This window comes from Sinohyriopsis cumingii, chromosome 10 (genome assembly GCF_028554795.1).
Source record: "Sinohyriopsis cumingii isolate HCF-2022 chromosome 10, ASM2855479v2, whole genome shotgun sequence".
Classification (NCBI taxonomy): Eukaryota; Metazoa; Mollusca; class Bivalvia; order Unionida; family Unionidae; genus Sinohyriopsis; species Sinohyriopsis cumingii.
In genome coordinates, this window is record NC_142970.1 from 35,140,483 (window position 1) to 35,160,582 (window position 20,100).

Consider the following 20,100-nt stretch of genomic DNA (forward strand, 5'->3'; position numbering starts at 1 on the left):
CCGAATATTTGGTTACTTAGCCCATTATGCAGTCAAGCAGTAACAGAACATATGACAGGTATCACTGACATTTACTGTAGTATCACGGGATTTGAATGAATGAACAAAGGTAGATTCAAGCATTGATTATGCACTGAAGGCATGAATGACCATATAAATGTAGATAAATCTATTGAAGTATGAAAATTATCACTTGCCTGGCTTGTTTAAAAATGGGATAATAGCACTTGTCAGGGGCTAGTGCATTGGAAAATGGTACTTTTCTAACTTTGAAAATGAATAGTCAGGCTTTCAGTCTTTAGAATTTGATCAGCCCTGCTATATTTTACGTGGAAATTTTATTTTCTTCAGAAGATGATATGTGAGTGCTGAATTTTTTGAGCTGAGAGGTGATATCCAAATGTCTTGAGAAAATTTTATTTACAGCTGTTGAAATTAAAATATAAACTTGTATGTATTTAAACATCAACTTCATATAAAATATAAAATTATATGTATTAAACATCAACTTCATATAAAATATAAACTTATATTTATTAAACATCAGCTTCATATCAAATATAAACTTATATTTATTAAACATCAACTTCATATCAAATATAAACTTATATTTATTAAACATCAGCTTCATATCAAATATAAACTTATATTTATTAAACATCAACTTCATATCAAATATAAACTTATATGTATTAAACATCAACTTCATAAAAAATATAAACTTATATTTATTAAACATCAGCTTCATAAAAAGTATAAACTTATATGTATTAAACATAAACTTTATAAAAAGTATAAACTCATATGTATTAAACATAAACTTTATAAAAAGTATAAACTTATATGTATTAAACATCAACTTCATATAAAGTATAAACTTATATTTATTAAACATCAGCTTCATAAAAAATATAAACATATATTTATTAAACATCAGCTGAGGTAAGTCTTCCAAACTATCATTTGGCTGTATGCTATTCATGTGACACAGAAACTAATCCTTGTTGTTAAACTGGTATAACTAAAATGATCCTTGTTGTTAAACTGGTATAACTAAAATGATCCCTGTTAAACTGGTATAGCTAAAATGATCCATGTTAAACTGGTATAACTAGAATAATCCCTCTTGTTAAGCTGGTATAACTAGAATAATCCCTGTTAAGCTGGTATAACTAGAATAATCCCTGTTAAGCTGGTATAGCTAAAATAATCTCTTGTTAAGCTGGTATAATTTGTCATTTCAGATGCCACAACAGATACTAAAAATTCCATTTCTGTTGGTACTGTCTGCTATGCCTGGAGGGGTTTTTGTCTTTCCGTTAGTGTAAGTGTAGCAACACTTTTCTTTAATCCTTTTTCATTATATTAGTTGACCTTGTCAGTGTTAATTTGTGCATAATACATTTTTTCTTACCTATGTGACAGTTAAATCTTGCTTGTTTGCTAACCTTACTTTTCTTATCTTGGTCCAGTTGTCTCAGTCATGGTGTCCATGTGGTAGGAACTACTTTATCAAGTGACACAACCATTGTTGTCTTCTGCTTGGCACGTTGGAGTTGTTTCCTTGTAATAAAGATTAATTATTTATTGTTAATTTCATATAACATCCATCTGTTAAATGTGGTAATACCTCAATACTATCAAACATTTTGTTATATTTTGATGCATAAAAATTGTATACTTTGGATGGACAGGTCATGTCACAGCCCTCATTAACACATTGTCTCGGTGCAAACCCCACCATAGATTCTGTTTACAGACCTACCCATATATCTTGATATCCACGGACTTCAGGTAATATTGTTGACATTGGTGGCCATTGGAATGGGTGTTGACTGCTGGGGTAAATTTCTCCTTGACCCGCATACAAAGGACATTTGTAAATGGTGACCAGTCAGATTGAGTAGGATTTAGACATTGAGAATATAAATAATGGAAATTTTGATGAAGACAAGACCAATGTGAAATACACTTGTATATTGACAGCTTTCATTTTTGTTATCTTTGTCTAATGCAATCCTTATTGCATTAAGTACATGTATGTGAAAAATCCATTATTTGAGTATAGGTCACATGTATGAAAAAACATGTATTGGTCATATTCTGTTAGACAACACATGTATAAACAAATGGTAGTTTTATTTTATCTATCTCACAGTGCCATCCAACATATGTGACTAAACAATTCACTTCAGTACTGGTAAGCAGAAGCATGAGGCTGCCTAATTATTTACATGCTAATTAAATTGATCTTGTTTTTGGTCTGACTGAGGCAAGAGTCATATTACTGAGGCTACCAAGGGAAAGAGGCTGTTCATATTGAAATGAAAAGAGGTTAACAAGTTATGAATTTTCTCCAAATTGCAGTAAAAATGTCAATTGCAAGTGATCGTATCACATTTAATTATATTCTTTTTTTTTAAATTCTTAATTAAGTACAGGCTGGACCTGTAAAACCCTCACAAATCCCAGGATGTGCATACAGAGTACTATAAATAATTAAGATTATCATCTTTAGCATAATTTGTTGCTTTTATTCAAGTTTGCTGTTGACTTCATTTGAGTGACCTTGAGTGGCCTAAAGCGCTCACTGTTGTGGATCATTGCCATCTCACCTCTGTCTGTGTGGGTTCAAGTCTCGATTTGGCCAATGTGGATATGTAAGAAAGCATGCCAGTATCTTCTCATTGGTTGGTGGTTCTTTCTGGGGTTTTCCCAGGTTCTTCCTGTACCATTTATATTGGCTGCCATGTATAGCCCATCTTGTGCTGAAGAATGACGTTAAACCCTACAACAACAACAACTTCCTTTGATGATGGGTGCATTGTCTTATTGAAGATTGTAGTGAGATTCTGTTCATGAAGGGTGCATGCATTATTGCTATCGCTACAAAAGGATAACTTTAGAGGACCAAACAAATGCATGTTTGTTAATGCAATGGCAACATTAAAGCCTGGTGGCAACATTAAATAATTCCATAAAGTTAGTAGGAACTAGCAGCTTGTTAACTTAAATGATTAGAAAACAAAGATCTTATTCAAGTTGGGACCCTAAGGTTTCTATAGATATTTACATTTACTTTTTTATCCTGACATCAACATAAACAGATTTGGTAATAGCAGCATATTTTGAGCCCCAGACTTTGTTTGTTGACATGGGCAATTTGTCAATATAAGTGGTATTGATGTAAGTGAGTAGGACTTTATTACAGCTATAGTTCTCAACTGTATGTATTGCTGCCTCACATTTGTGCCACCTTTATGCCTAATAGACTTTCGCCCATTGTTATGTATATTTAATTTGTATTGTTTTGTTGTTTTTTTCTCCATGATTATATGTTATGTATACTGGTAATTTTATTTTGTAAATGACCTTAGTCCAAATCAGATTCACTGTGTACTTGACTAGGGACATTGATTTTGTAAGCAACATAATACATAGCAGATATTTTTTTTTTAGTATAGATTTGGACATTGGTATTCCCCCATAGAAAACCTGTTATACCTGATGTTTGCCATGTTCTTTATTATTATTTTAGTAAGAGACCTTAACTTGTTGACAACTTAGAATGTTATAGAAATGAACTCTATACCCTCATCCTGGTTTTAATTGTGTATATTTGCTTTTTAGATGATCTTACTTGATAAATTGCTCCTTCTTACCTTAAGATCTTGAAGCAGGATCAGTCTTATTGTCATGTTAAAGAGTTTCATTTGGTTGAAATTATTTGTTCAAATTATTATTCACTGGAAATATAGGTGTTCGTCAGTAATATTCTTGGACAAAAACATTAATTTGGAATTAGAGTGAATTCTTGGATTATATCATTTCGATACATCAAAATATTGTTAGCACATAACAATTCAGGCCATTGGTAAATTACCACATTCCAGACTGCAGGCACATCTGCACATTCAGTGGTGGATTTTATTTAGAATACCACTGGAATTCATTTGGAACTTTTTACAGTTGGACTTATGATAAAACTTTGGACTATTTGGGATTAAACTCGTAATACCATTTGTTCTTTTTAAATTTTCACTTTGAGAAAAAAATTATTTGTTGAATTTTACAAAACTTTTTGTTTTTTGCTCTTTTATGTTACCTAGTTTAAGACCATAGAGATGTAACACCATGCACAGTAGATTTTATCTTTTGTTTTATTTTGATGTTTATATAACATGTTATTAGGTACTCGTTTATTTTCTCACAATTATTTTATAACAGTTATAGCACTGACATTTTGTCACTCAAAGTGCATTTTTTGTCACCCACATGTGCCTTTTTTATGGAAAAGATACAGCACTGATAATTTGGCAGAAAAGCAATTCCTTCTTTGTGGAAAAGAATCAACTTTATTTTGCAGATACTTTTTCCCCAGGCACATGCTAACCTCTCACTTCTGGACCGATTCTCAGAGACAAGAATTTAATCAGTATTATCAGCGTCGCAGAGTATCTCACTTCTCGCATGTGTTAGATCATATGCACAGACAGCTGAGGTACATAGACTCCCCTACAGATCATCAAACAGTGGACAAGATCCTGAACAAGGTGAGAGAGGGAGAAGGATCACCAGGAAGAGTGTGTTCTATTTGTTTGTCCATCTGAACATGGGATGAAAATTTCTTCATTTTAAGATCTATTATATATATATATATATATATATATATATATATATATATATATATATATATACAGTGGAACCCCGCTATAACGCGATGATCGGGGTCCATAAAATCGGATCACGTTAAAAGCGGGGTCGCGTTAATGCAGGGTTTTACAATATTTAACTTCTTTTCCGAGAACATATACGTGTATACATGTACAATGATCAAAAGTCGGCTTATCATCAGATGAATATTAACTGGAATGCATTAAGATATATTCAAAATAATCGAAGGCTATTATATTTATAGGTTATTACTGTGCATTAAAAACATTTACTAATTTTTATTTGTTTGAACGATAATACAGATTGACCGATAATACCAGACTATCGCTATATCATGAAAAGTGTATCAACACCGTATGCTACCGTGCCGTCGTGGCATGCAGTTCATCCATAATGGATGTAATTTCATTGAAAATCGTACAGATTTAAAATATTCAATAATTTTGTAATAGTCTGAATTCGTCGTGTAAAATATAGGATGAACAAAATATTGAAACCATTTACTTGCCGTCTGATATCGTACGGTCATTGCATGCAGCTATTCCCGGGTCTACATACGGTGTCCGTACAAATTTCATACCGCTAAAATTTTATCATATGCGACAACTGCAAGAATAATTAACAATCAACGCATGATTTCAGCGTGCAAATAACTTTTATTTCAGATTTTGTGAACATCAAAAGAAACATGTGAAAACTGCTAAATTAATACTTCTTTTAAGTTGAGTAATGCCAATGATGTGTCGACAGATGCGTTATTATCTGCTACCATTCCCTTTATCATTTCACGGCGATAATTTTGTTTAAATACGGAAATTATGCCTTGGTCAAGTGGCTGGATTTCTGACGTAGTGTTTTTCGGGAGGTACGAAACTTTGATCTTGCCATCACTGCTGACAAGATTTTCCGCTGGGGGGTGGGCAGGGCAATTATCCAGCAGGAGGAGAGCTTTTTCCTCCAGCTTGAGTTTTCGTAAATGAGCCCGAACATCTGGAACGAATGTTTTGTGAAACCAGTCGTCAAATATGGAGCTATTCATCCAAGCATTCTTGCTGTTAGTGTACTGGAATGGAAGTGCCTTCATATTTACATGATGAAAACATCTGGGAGCTTTCGATTTTCCAATCATCAGAGGTCTGACTTTGTGGCTGCCAGACTTGTTAACACAAAATAAGAGAGTCACTCTGTCCTTCCTCTTCTTGAAACCTTCTCGTTTGTGACTGTCAGTCTTGGTTGCAAGGGTGCGATCGGGTAACATTTTATAACATTAACCAGTCTCATCGCAGTTGTAAACTTGGTCGGCTGTGTAGCAACCGTCCTCCAGCAACTTTTTAAGCCCAGTCGGGTAGGAATTGGCAGCCTCTTTGTCAGCGGAGCGGATTTCCCCAGACACAAGAACTTGGCTGATAGCGTGCCTTTTCTTGAATCTGTCTAGCCAGCCATTACTCGCCTTAAATTTGGAATCATCTCCATTGATACGGCGATCAAATTTCTCTGCTTGGGCTTTCAGAATTGGGCCAGAAATTGGAACACCTTCTGAGCGAGCTTGTACAAAAAATTGGTACAAAGCTGAATCTAGGACACTGTCATTAGCTAACTTAACCCTTTTACGCTGTAAACCAGTTTCCTCTTCAAGAATGTTGGGTAGACTACGGAGCTTTCCTTCATCTGTTTTCCACCCTCGCAAAGTGGACTCGCTGATTCCTAGATCTCTGGCAAGCTGAGTTTGTTGTTTGCCCTTCTTTAGTTGATCTAGGGCATACAGTTTCTCTTTAGCAGAAAACGACTTGCGTTTTTGAACTTGCTTTTCCATAACAGTAAAATATTTTTTTATATAAGCAAACAACGTACACAGATAAAGCTCAATAACTAAGTAATGAAGGCCTGCAATGGTTACGAATCACTTTTTATATAAAACAAAATTAAGCTGAACGGATGTACAATTTCATACCCTTTTAATTTACAGATAATAAAGTGGATATTATTTACTTTCAACTGTTTGTTGTTTGATCACACCGCCAAGCACAGCATACATGTTGGTGGCTTTCGTCCTTTGATGTTTATTAAATTGTGCGACTCTTGTATCAACCACAACTTTGTCTGCTGCTTGGCTGTGATTGCAGTTAAATAAGAAGCCCATGTCGGCTATTGTTTGAGCAACGACTGTATACAGAATTCATGGAAGACAATCACAAAGACGATTTACTGGCTTTACTCATGGATCCGTAATAAGTAACACTTCCGATAATGTTTACTTCGGCTTAACAATTCAAAAACCTAATGAAACCAGTTTTCTCTTCTAGAGTAGAATACGGAGCTTCACCACAACCTGTTCAAATTGATAAATTTCAGAAGCCAAGCGTTGTACACACTATTTCTCGTACGTTATATATATCGTATTATTTTAGAATTCATACACGATCACTTCTCCAAAATCACTTAAAGAACCAGGATAAATTGTTAAGTTCCGATCGTTTATTATTAAAAGTCATACGCGAATTCTTCCACCAAATTATAATAAACGTTTTACACACTATTTCTCGTACGTTAAACAAATATTTTCACGGTCCGATAAAAATACACGTAAATGAATTTCAAATATCAGGAACCATGCCACGATCATATTATTTTAAAAGTCACAACTAATCTCATGCCCAAAATGAAGTTAATTTTTTGTTTTGTTTTTTTTTACTTTTCTCCAAAATTTTTTTCTCCATGTGTGAATGAATATACGAAATTTCGGGAGCCATGCTACGACCGCGTTATATCCGAATTCGCGTTATGGCGGGGCGCGTTATAGCGGGGTTCCACTGTATATATATATATATATATATATATATATATATATATATATATATATATATATATATATATATATATATATATATATATATATATATATATATACACATACATACATACATGCACAGTAAAACCCTGATTTACACATATACTTGTTCTTTTGAAAACTCATGTATATTGAATTCACATGCCTCAATGAGAAAATGAATCTTCATCCAGGTCAAACACATCAAAATATGATGGATCCTGCTTGGGGACCCATTCTGCACATTCACGTGTATATGCATGCACAAGTACACTTAACTGCAGATGGCACAGATTCTAACTTGCCATTGCATAAAGTAAAGTCAGATAATTGAGGTCCAGGTAGTACAGATTCTAACCTGCCATTGCATAAAGTAAAGGCAGATAATTGAGGTCCAGGTGGCACAGATTCTAACTTGCCATTGCATAAAGTAAAGGCAGATAATTGAGGTCCAGGTGGCACATATTCTAACTTGCCATTGTATAAAGTAAAGACAGATAATTGAGGTCCAGGTGGCACAGATTCTAACCTGCCATTGCATAAAGTAAAGACAGATAATTGAGGTCCAGGTAGTACAGATTCTAACTTGTCATTGCATAAAGTAAAGGCACATAAATGAGGTCCAGGTGGCACATATTCTAACTTGCCACTGCATAAAGTAAAGACAGATAATTGAGGTCCAGATGGCACAGATTCTACCCTGCCAGTGCATAAAGTAAAGACAGATAATTGAGGTCCAGATGGCACAGATTCTAACTTGCCATTGCATAAAGTAAAGGCAGATAATTGAGGTCCAGATGGTACAGATTCTAACTTGCCATTGCATAAAGTAAAGGCAGATAATTGAGGTCCAGATGGCACAGATTCTAACTTGCCATTGCATAAAGTAAAGGCAGATAATTGAGGTCCAGATGGCACAGATTCTAACTTGCCATTGTATAAAGTAAAGGCTGATAACTGAGGTCCAGAATATTTTTGTTCTATTTGTGATTTCATATGAATAACATAATCATTGGTCTGCAAGCTCATTATAAAGTGGTAAACCTGGATCTATGCTTTTCACAGTTGGGCATGCATTGGTCTGCAAGCTCATAATGTAATGGTCAATCTGGATCTGTTTTTCACAGTTGGGCATGCATTGGTCTGCAAGCTCATTATGTAATGGTCAATCTGGATCAGTTTTTCACAGTTGAGTATGCATTAGTTTGCATGCTCATGATGTAATGGTCATTCTGGATCTGTTTTTCACAGTTGAGTATGGATTGGTCTGCATGCTCATGATGTAATGGTCAATCTGGATCTGTTTTTCACAGTTGAGTATGCATTGGTCTGCAAGCTCATTATGTAGTGGTCAATCTGGATCTATGCTTTTCACAGTTGAGTATGCATTGGTCTGCAAGCTCATTCTGTTATGGTCAATCTGGATCTGTTTTTTACAGTTGAATATGAATTGGTCTGCAAGCTGATTATGTAATAGTCAGTCTGGATCTGTGCTTTTCACAGTTGAATATGTATTGGTCTGCAAGCTCATTATGCTAGGGTCAGTCTGGTTGTATGCTTTTCACAGTTGAGTATGTATTGATCTGCAAGTTCATTATGTAATGGTCAACGTGGATCTATGATTTTCACAGTTTAGTATGAATTGGTCTTCGAGTTCGTTATGTAATCTGGATCTGTTTTTCACAATTGAATATGTATTGGTCTGCAAGCTCATTATGCAATGGTCAAGCTGGATCTTTGTTTTTCAGAGTTGATTATGCATTAGTCTGCAAGCTCATGATGTAATGGTCTACTGGGATCTGTTTTTCACAGCTGAGTATCCATTGGTCTTTAAGCTCATTATGTTATGGTCAGTCTGGATCTATGCTTTTCACAGTTGAGTATGCATTGGTCGGCAAGCTCATTATGTAATGGTCAATCTGGATAATTTTTTCACTGTTGAATATGTATTGGTCTTCATGCTCATTATGTAATGGTCAATCTGGATCTGTTTTCCACAGTTACATATGCATTGGTCTGCATGCTCATTTTGTAATGGCCAACCTGGATCTGTTTTTCACAGTTGAGTATGCATTGGTCTGAAAGCTCATTTTGTAATGGTCAATCTGGATCTATGCTTTTCACAGTTGAGTATGCATTGGTCTGCAAGCTCATTATGTAATTGTCAATCTGGATCTGTTTTCCATAGTTGAGTATGTATTAGTCTGCAAGTTCATGATGTAATGGTCAACCTGGATCATGCTTTCCATAGTTGAGTATGCATTGGTCTGCAAGCTCATTATGTAATGGTCAGTCTGGCTTTATGCTTTTCACAGTTGAGTATGTATTGGACTGCAAGCTCATAATGTAATGGTCAATCTGGGTCTGGTTTTCACAATTGAGTATGCATTGGGCTGTAAGCTCGTTATATAGTGGCAAACCTGTATCTTTGGTTCTCACATTTGAGTATGCATTGGTCAATCTGGATCTTTTTTCACAATTGAGTATATATTGTATGCAAGCTCGTTATATAGTGGTAGACCTGGATCTGTTTTTCACAGTTGAATATGCATTGGTCTACAAACTCGTTATGTTTTGGTCAATCTGGATCTATGCTTTTCACAGTTAAGTATGAATTGGTCTGTGAGTTCATTATGTAATGGTCAAACCTGGATCTATGATTTCACAGTTGATTATGAATTTCATGTAAGTATGTTACAGCTAGTACTTCAAGGTAAAACAAAGGTCATGATCAAGGAAAAGACCAATGATCTGCTTGATTCTGTCTGTCTGTCTTGCCATTGATATTTTATGTCAGATCTTCCAAGATACTATTGTAATGATCATTTCATGCTACTGGTAGGTGGCTGTCCATATATATGACATTATTTAATTTAAGCTAGCAGTGTTTCCCTTCACACACATTTGTACATCAGGGACTCACACTGGAGAAAACTGAAGCACACATTTTGTTGCCCTGTGTTTTTTTTGACACAAAGGATTTGCATAATGCGATCAGGATTTATTTAACATCCAGTGCATTGGACGAGGGGTGGCATCGTGTATACTTCGAGCATAGGCATTGACTGGTTCCCCGCTTTGTGTACTCCCTGTGTTGCGCTCCTCTATTTATATAGTGGAGTGCAATGCAGGGAACAGATGAAATAAGGAACCAGACTAGCATAGGCAATGTTATGATGGAGTAGCTTCCCCTAATCTCGCGAGCTCTCACGTGATTTCCATCAAGCTCAGCAAGATGTCATCTTAATGTTTAATCTCAATGCTTGTTGCACTAGAAAGTGATCTCCAAGTTAAATTGTCGTGCACTCAGAATCATTAGCAAAAAAAGTGAAAAAAGCAGAACACAAAAGAGTAACTGTGGATCTAACTTTAATGAAAAATAGAGAAAATAATTCCCTTGACTGGAATACGGCACATCCATTGGGATTACTGGTGTGACTTCTGGTCGCGTGATTGCGAAGACTGCAAAAGTGAATAATCCTTTTGTGACAAGGTTTAAGAATTTTTAAAATATCTGCCCTCATTTGCCAAAAGATGTCTAGAGAACACATTATAACCCAAGACATTCTTTCACAACAAATAAATCAGTAAACTTGCCGAGACGAATGCTTTTATTTGGATTACACAGTCAGGGGGTCATTGCAGATTTTGTTGGTTTTTAACTTTACTGCATTAAAAGAAAGATCTTAAAGTTCAAGTGTAACTTATTAGAAACAAGACAAATCATTAGCCTTCTTGATTTTTGGATACATTTGTTCTAGGACGAAGTACAATGAAACCAATGATAGTACACATTTTATGACAGGCAGTAAATTAACTGCCATTTGGTTAAAAAGATTTATTAGGCTTTTTGGTTTGGCTTGTATGTAATGTGTTGGTCTATAATATTGCTTCAAAGAGAGTATAAGGAGACTGTTAAAAGTAAGACTTTAAAAGAAAAATGAACTAATAAAATTATTTTTTGAATGGACAATGCATGTGTTTGTTAATTGTGCCTGTTGGTTTATTTGTATGTTTAGAGAGAGAGAGAGAGAGAGCAAGTATGTTGTGCAAGTTGCAGTATCCTATTTCAAGCTGAAAAAGTCAAATGAAAATTTGTCAGTACATTTTTGACCCCCACATTTTTTATTTGGCCCCCAGTTCTGACACCAAGGGGTTTTATTTACCCGCAGTTTTACACCCCTGGGGGATACACTGAGCTTGACTGCAACATTTCATATTTCATTGCCAATAATCCACCTGCAAAGTCAGAATAGGACTATGATATTAGTATTACTTCAAGTATTAATAATTTATTTTTGGTTTTTCACCAGTAATTTTGCATGTTTTGGTCTGTTAAGGACTTTGCCTCTGACCGTGTCATCACATACGTTATCATCAATACACATTTTTGTAGCAGACAATACATTATAATCAATACACATTTTTGTAGCAGACAATACATTATAATCAATACACATTTTTGTAGCAGACAATACATTATAATCAAAACACATTTTTGTAGCAGACACTATTAAATTTTTGCATGTTTTATACATTAGTGCTTCACTTGATGTAGCCAGCACTTTTTTGTTTCATATTAATTAGTCATTGTTTCATTGTCATTTAAGGTACATAATCATACATGCCAGCCATTATGCTTTTGGCATTATCATTACACAGTCATTTAAGGTACATAATCATACATGCCAGCCATTATGCTTTTGGCATTATCATTACACAGTCATTTAAGGTACATAATCATACATGCCAGTCATTATGCTTTTGGCATTATCATTACACATTTTTTCACTAAATTATGCCTTATGTGTAAACATATATGGATTACGCTATTTCGGTATATCCACCTTCCCCAAAAAATCAATAATTTGTTTTCTCCTTTTCATTAACATCCCATTATTCCCTCAGACCGTATTCTAGAAAAGACGGCCTCTACATAACTATGACATAAGAGTACGCTTGCCCATGGACTTGCATGCACTTTCCTAACAGTATTATGTTCTATTTATAGCAGCTATCCTATTTCCAAGAAACATGCTGTTTCTACTTTCAAACTTTTGACTTCTGATTCTATTTATTGCAGCTGTATGGTTTAGTGAGGAGAGAACATACTGGTTTTCTAATATTTATTCTTTACTTGCAGATTCTTTGTTCTAATTCATATTTTGTACAGAACCAGTCTCTGCCATTGGCACTATTTATTTAGGACAGTTAGTACTTGAATAGAATTAATGGATGCAAGAGCAATACTTCCCTCTTATTTATTCACTGCTCAAGTTTCAGATGAGGTGGCTGTTATAGGAGACAGTGTCGTAGATGGGGACTTTCTCTGCCTGCTGTCTTCTTTCCTTTCTGTCATAAATGTTGACACAGCAGGAGAATTTGCTCCCAGTAGTCCCCCTCATACCTGAGCAGGGCTAGAGGTGCATGGGGTTTTGTCCTGACCATGCCTAGTTTAAGACCTACCACACAATTCATCCATGCTTTCTCCTGCGAATATGTTCCCAATCACATTATATTAGGAATATTATCCTGCTACCTCGTGAATCCAGTCCTACTAAAAGATGAAAATTCATCTTTACACACACACACACACACATACACACACACAGATATATATATATGTATATATATATATATATATATATATGTATATTGTTACATATATCTAATTTAATTCATATTTATTTTAATTTAATTGTTTGTCGGTTTTAAATTTTTTATTCTATTATATGCTATTATGATGTAAATTTATTCACTGGAGATGATATTTTTCCAGAAAATAAGTTGACCTGAATCATTCTTTCGTAAACACCAGGTGTTGATCTAAATCCTGACCATGTTTCAGAATTAGTAGCAACCTTCATAAACAAGTTCTATTTTATATTAAAATGATTGGTTTTCGTCAGGGTCATTTTCTGGTGTGCATGACATAAACACGATCATGTGCCCCCCTTTCGGTTTCGCAATTCCGGTTTTTCCATTGCTGTGCATTTGTTAGTTTTAATAGAGATGCATAGAGAGAGATTTCTCAGTTTTGGGCTTTTTACACTGACGTCAAGTTATTGTGTTGTAGCCAGATTTTGAGTTATAATTTTCTTCAGATCCGTTGGATTTCCGAAGGATTAATTCTTTTTTCTCTGGAAATATTTTAAGGAGTGCTCACACAGAAATTTTGGAAAGACATTGTTTACAAATTTAATTTGGATTTCTAACACTGGAGTGTCATTTGTATTTCTACCAGGAACTTTAGATAAGCACAGTATTGACTACAGCATATGTCATCATTATCCATCTTGGATTTTTCATCAGGATTCGAACTTGAAATTATTAAAACATTTATTACTAGGAAATTGCAATTTAATTCATGGATCATTCTTCGATTATTTTTGGATTTGATTCTTGAAACCATAAAAAATTTCACTTTTACAGAATTTTTCTAGGGAAATTTTAAAAGGCTTGTCATTTGCACTCTCTCTGTTATTGTTTATTCGAGCCTAAACATGTAACAATATATATATATATATGTATGTATGTATGTGTGTATGTATATATATATATATATATATATATATATATACACACACACACTCACACACACACACACACACACACACACACACACACACAGTTACCCAAAGGGCAATCACTCTTGCTCATTACCTCCCCTTGTTACCACCCATTGTCACCAATTTTTAGCTTTGCTGCTGTACAGACTACATGTGCATTTATTCACCAACAGTCCAGCCCTTTTTGTGTTCCTATGGGCCCATCCAACATTCGTTTTTTATTATTGTGCGATTGATCGATCTACTGCTTTATTTTGCGATTTCTGCCAATTTTTGAGTGATTTGTCACTTACCTGGATTACACCTTGTAAGACACCTGTCCCACCATGCAATCATTGACCTTATACAAGGTCATTACAAGTTAGTGAACCATTGACTTTATTCACTTACTCTTTATGGAGCTGATAGTAGCAAAATTCTGAAGTGCTGCTTGATAATTATGCTTAGTTTATCCATATTTCATGCTGTTTTGATAGAATTATGGTTTAATTATTTTGTGCATAAGTTTATAACAAGGCATATGACACTTTCACTGATCTGTTAGTTACTACAGAGTTTTAGCGACTAGTTATTTCAACACATTACTTGTTTCTTCTTTAGTTTGTGTTTTTGTGTCATTTAAGCAGAATGTCAATTTAAATGAACTAGTCTGTATGCAGCTTCAGAGCATGGAAGTCTGCCATGACTCCTGTTTTGTTTATACTATGCTTTATAGTATGTAGTCAGTGGAAGTCTCGGCTTCCATTTTAGGTAATTAGTGATATACTGACTGGCAATGTATGTTATTAGCTAGTTAGTCACATACTAATTTGCTTATCTATGCTTTGTTTTCTATTGTGTCATTTCAGGAGGAATGTTTTCTATACACATGAAATGCATGTTCACAGCTATCATCCATTTGGTGTTGAAGGGAAGGAAAGACGATAATTTAAGGAAGTCAATATATGGTTCATTGTTGGCGATACTAATTGGGGGTATATTACCCAATTTTAGACATCCCATGAGACATAAGTCCTCAAACATGGCCATCAGGCCTGTAGGTTGGGCACATGTTGTTCATGCTGGATTCATTGGATCCAGCTCTTAATACTGCATACTGTTTCTGGCTGTCTATCAGTCACTGACTGTCCCGACATTGCCAACCATCCAGCAGACACTGGCAGTCGAACCATCCCAGTATGGGGACTGGGGACCTTTTCGTTGAAATGGTACAACCAAATAGTTCATACAGGGATCTTGTTGGTAGATCTGTCCATCTAGTACATATTAATACTGCACCATCACCAGCCATCCAGCTGTTCTAGCATAGGATTTTAGTGAGAGATCTTTGTCCATCCCAACTGTCTTCTATACCACCAGCTTTCAGGCCAACCATTCTGCTGGCAAACCAGCCTGCCTTGCCAGCAGTGCCAGACTTCCATGTGTTCACTGCTTGTCCACAAGAGGAAGTTAGTGAAGTTTTATTGAGGATGGAATTGAGTCTTCATGCAACCTAATATGTCTTCTCAACTTGAGACACACAAAGACAAGTAGTGGCGTGCACAAATGCCTCTTCCTTCTGGTGAAGACCGGAAAACAATACATCACCCCTCAAGCCTTTGCTTAGCGGGTGCTCACCAGTTATTATGTACTTTTGAGAGAGTGACATATGTAAGATGAAGTTGTTTGCATTTAAAACATGCACAATGGAGAGAATGTAGGCATACCTCTAAGCTACATTAATGTAATGGGGATGATATTTCTTTGGATATTGTACTTTTGGAAATTGTACATGATCTAAGCACACTGCTAACTAAAATTACTGCTCCCTTGTGCTGAAAAATCAGCCTGAATTAGTCTAAAGTACACTATCCATAGCAGCTGTTAAAATAGGGAAAATGAATTTTGCCAGACTAGACAATACCAGCTTCTGAAAGTGCAATGAATGAATTACCAAATATATAAAATGTAAAAAAAAGTTATCAGCTCTTTTTTATACAATTTACCTCTGAAGTTCAGGAAGTGAAAATGACCAAGTGGAGTTAGTACATTTTTGAAAGGTGCACATCTGGAGTAATCCCAAGCTGTATGCTCTATAACCCATAGTACACCCATCAATCATACACCAAAATAAAGGGAATTAAAGGTTCTTTGAATTAAAGCTTATATATACAAGGTCTTTTTTAAATAGCCAGTATAATCAGTGAGGAAATCCAGGGAAATTCTTTTTCTTTAAAATTCTAACCCTTTGCAAAATATGAAACTGTAGAGCGCCACCTTAGTGACTGAAGTGGGTTATATGCTCGGAGTACTTTGAGATCTCTTAAGGGGGCCCCGAGTGGCCGAGTGGTCTAAAGCGTTCTCCGTTATGGATCACTGCCATCTCATCTCTGTCTGCGCCGGTTCGAGTCTCAGATTCAGCCAATGTAGGTATGTGAGAAAGCATGCCAGTAGCTTCTCGTGGGTCGGTGGTTCTTTCTGGGGTTTTCCCGGGTTCTTCCTCCACCATTAATACTGGCCGCCATATATAGCCTATCGTGTGCTGAAAAATGGTGTTAAACCCCACAACAACAAGAACAACAAGAACAACAAGATCTCTTAAGATGAGAGTTGCTTCATGAAGATCACAGCTCAAGAGATTAGAGCCATCTTTGTGGGCTTGCTTTTCAAACCCAATGTTTCAATCCAAGATATTATATAAGCTGTTGGCTGGCATGCAGAGTCAACCTTCTCAGGTTTTTATGTCAGAGATTTAGCATCACAGAGACAAACTTTGGATCTGGTAGGACTGGCGGCAGCACTACAGATGGCCACCAGGCCCAACTACATCAATCAACAGAACCTGTTAGCTTTGCTGGATTTGCCAGTGAAAATATTTGTTGGTGAAATCTCAACTTCATCTTCTCAACTATATATATGAGTCCCAGGTCAAGGGATCCCAGTCAGTGTTGCTTGTGCCATTAGGAGAATGGGTTTTCTTTCACATGGGGAATCATTCATGCCCAGAAGGATACGTGAGGTAGAGGTTGGATGCTCAGCATCCCCTCATCCTCCTACTTATTTTCCTATTGTATTGTGGTTGGGGAACATATTCAAAGGAGAAAGCTGAAGTTTTAAGAATATTATGTTTCACCAAGAATACTTACCCAATCATATTTTTTTAAACACCCTCCCAACCACCCTGTCAAGTGAGTATCCTTGTTAGTATCTCGCTCAGCTAACAACTGGCAATAGCTGGAGGTATCAGGAGTAGGTAATGGGCAAGAGTTTTTGCTCTTTTTCTATTAAACCATATGGAAAGGCAAATTTTCGTCTTTTAGTAGGGCTGGATTTGTAAGGTTGATGGCTAATATTCCTAATGTAATGTGATTGGGTAAGTATTCTTGGAGAAACATAATTTACTTTAAAAGTTACTTTATGTTGACTTCTGACCAGCCAATCCAGTTAGTCAACTGATCCTTTGGCAGGTAACAATATATACTCTTAGTTTTTTCCCCATCAGCTTGGTATGTATACACGGAGAAGGAAGGTTAACCAGGAGAGGACATTTTCTAGAGTAAGTTACAGTGGAAACCTCTGTGAGCTTATTCCCTCTGACTGTACATTGAAGTGAATGGAAATAGGTTTAAAATTGCAGTTAAGAAAATATATCAGTAAGCCTGACATAGCCTGACTCCAGTAAATATCTCATTAAGCCTGGCATAACCTGACTCCAGTAAATATCTCAGTAAGCCTGGCATAGCCTGACTCCAGTAAATATCTCAGTAAGCCTGGCATAGCCTGACTCCAGTAAATATCTCAGTAAGCCTGGCATAGCCTGACTCCAGTAAATATCTCAGTAAGCCTGGCATAGCCTGACTCCAGTAAATATCTCAGTAAGCCTGGCATAGACTGACTCCAGTAAATATCTCAGTGAGCCTGGCATAGACTGCAGGCTTTTGTGGACATTGAGGACAAGAAAAAACTTTTCACGTTCTAACAGCTCCCTCAGTCAGTTGAAATCAGATAAAATACCCATGATTAATCTGACAAGATCCAAGATCCACACAGTATATAGTATAGTAGTAACATCTTTGCTTGATATGGCATAAACAAGCAGACTTGTGCACCGTGGAGAGATGAGTAATGTTCATGCTTTCAAATGAACTTGTTGTTTCACTATGTGGTTAACAGAGCAATGCACAACACCATGGTTAGCACGCTGATAGTGTGATGTAATCTCAAGATAATGAGACAAGATGCCTTCTTATAATTGTCCCCACATAAGCCATGCCATTCCAGTGCTCTACAATCTGTACCATTCATTTTTATCTTGCTGCTATTCAGTCTTTTTGTGGAGTTACAGAGGCAGACCTTAATGCTTTTAAAGTTCTTTCTAATCAGTCCTCTGTTTTTTTATATCTATATTAGTCTCAGCCTTGGTGGAGAGACTCATTGGCAGATGGAGAAGAGGTCAAATCCATATCAGCAGCTGTCATTTCATCCACAGATGAACTTTACGAGTCAGCAGCCATCTCATTTTCTGAATCAACTACCTCCCATTTGCTGCTCAAATTTCAAATGCCAAATCATGGCAGAATACCTATTCAGACTGTGTACCGTTAGTGGACCTGATTTCAATGAGAATAAACAAGAAGCTTCCCTTTACATCTGCTAAGTCCCAGATAGAGGGCCAAGGCAGTGGACACATTCAGTCTGAGGTGAGATTGTCTGTTCACTATGCCTTCCCACCATTTAAAATAGTTCGGAAATTGCTGCACAAGTCAGAATTTCCACTGTTCACCTCATTTTGATAGCCTCTCTGAGTTTATTTTATGCTGTTTCCTCCTCCCCTAGAGAACTAATGACATCACTGAATATTTTTTTAAATCTCAGATTCACAGGTATATGCTTAAGATTACTCAAGTCTTGATACAAATGCAGAAAAATTTTGATAACTGATTTAGATTCTGCAAGTGTTGAACAAAGTAAGAATTTCCACTGTTCAGTTCATTTTGATAGCCCCGCTGTGGCATCAACAATTGTGGTTCACCAGTTTTATTGACCTATATAGATCAGCACAAGGCATTGATGCAAAGGACTCGTTGCCGAAACAGCCCACAGATTATACTACTTCATGCTTGGCTAATCTTGAGCAATCTCTCTGCCTGGACAATGTTTCAAGCATGATAGCCCATTGTATTAAGACTAGGAGATGGACCACATACGATGTCTTGATGCAAAATGGAGAATCTTGTGAGGTTGGTGCAGTAGGAAATGCTTTAATCCTAGCTCTCACTCTATGAGTGCAGTTGCTGGCTGTTATTCCTGCTTGAAGAGAGGCAGTGCTGGGTTTCCACTATTAAGAGCTGAAGGACAGCCCTTTCCAACATACTCAGTTTGTCAAAAGGCCAGTCCTATTTGGTATTTTGAGTGGTCCCATTCACTAAGCTCAGATGGAATCTTTCATGCAGGTTCTGGTCTTTGTCAAAACCCTACTATGAACATATTCACTAGCCATGGTTCTGATATGTTAACACTATCTACATCTTGGCAGATCGATCAGATATTTCAGTGCTTTGTCCTAGTTACATCTATTAAATTTCATAGTTGCCTTCCTTAGTATGAAATGCCAACTAACCAAAAACGTGTAACAGCAATACTTGGAACATGAGCTGAAAATGGTTGAGGCAATTGACTTCGAAAGGATACTTTGTATTTTTAACATTGATAGTAAGACTACATACCAAAGAGGAACCATTAAAGGTGTATTTGAGAGAAAGGATGTATTTTGGACAGACATGGACATGGGAGTGGAAAATTGCTTATTTATGGGTTCATTCCAGTTGTGTGCTCCACTTCTCTTGATCATGTAGGAACAATGTTAAAATTTTTACAGGTTGATTTTGATTGGATGTTTCAATGAAATTCACAGCCCCAAAGCACTGAAATATCTGACTGATCTGCCAGGATGTTGGTAGGGTTAATATGTCGGAACCTTGGCTAGTGAAGATGCAGTAGGATCTGTTGGTGAAACTTCTTCAGAGAAACCTGTCCATAAATTTATTGTTT

General features: G+C 36.1%; 1 protein-coding gene across 3 annotated transcripts in view; it reads left to right on the forward strand.

Moving 5' to 3' along the window:
* Positions 1-20,100, forward strand: part of LOC149789866 (LETM1 domain-containing protein 1-like) — a 69,686-nt gene that overhangs the window by 22,419 nt on the left and 27,167 nt on the right. For all 3 annotated transcript variants that reach the window (XM_089971858.1, XM_089971860.1, XM_089971859.1), the window contains exons 4-5: positions 1,245-1,324; positions 4,367-4,553. In XM_089971858.1, the coding sequence (XP_089827984.1) occupies positions 1,245-1,324; positions 4,367-4,553 (267 nt within the window). The remainder of the gene's footprint in view (positions 1-1,244; positions 1,325-4,366; positions 4,554-20,100) is intronic.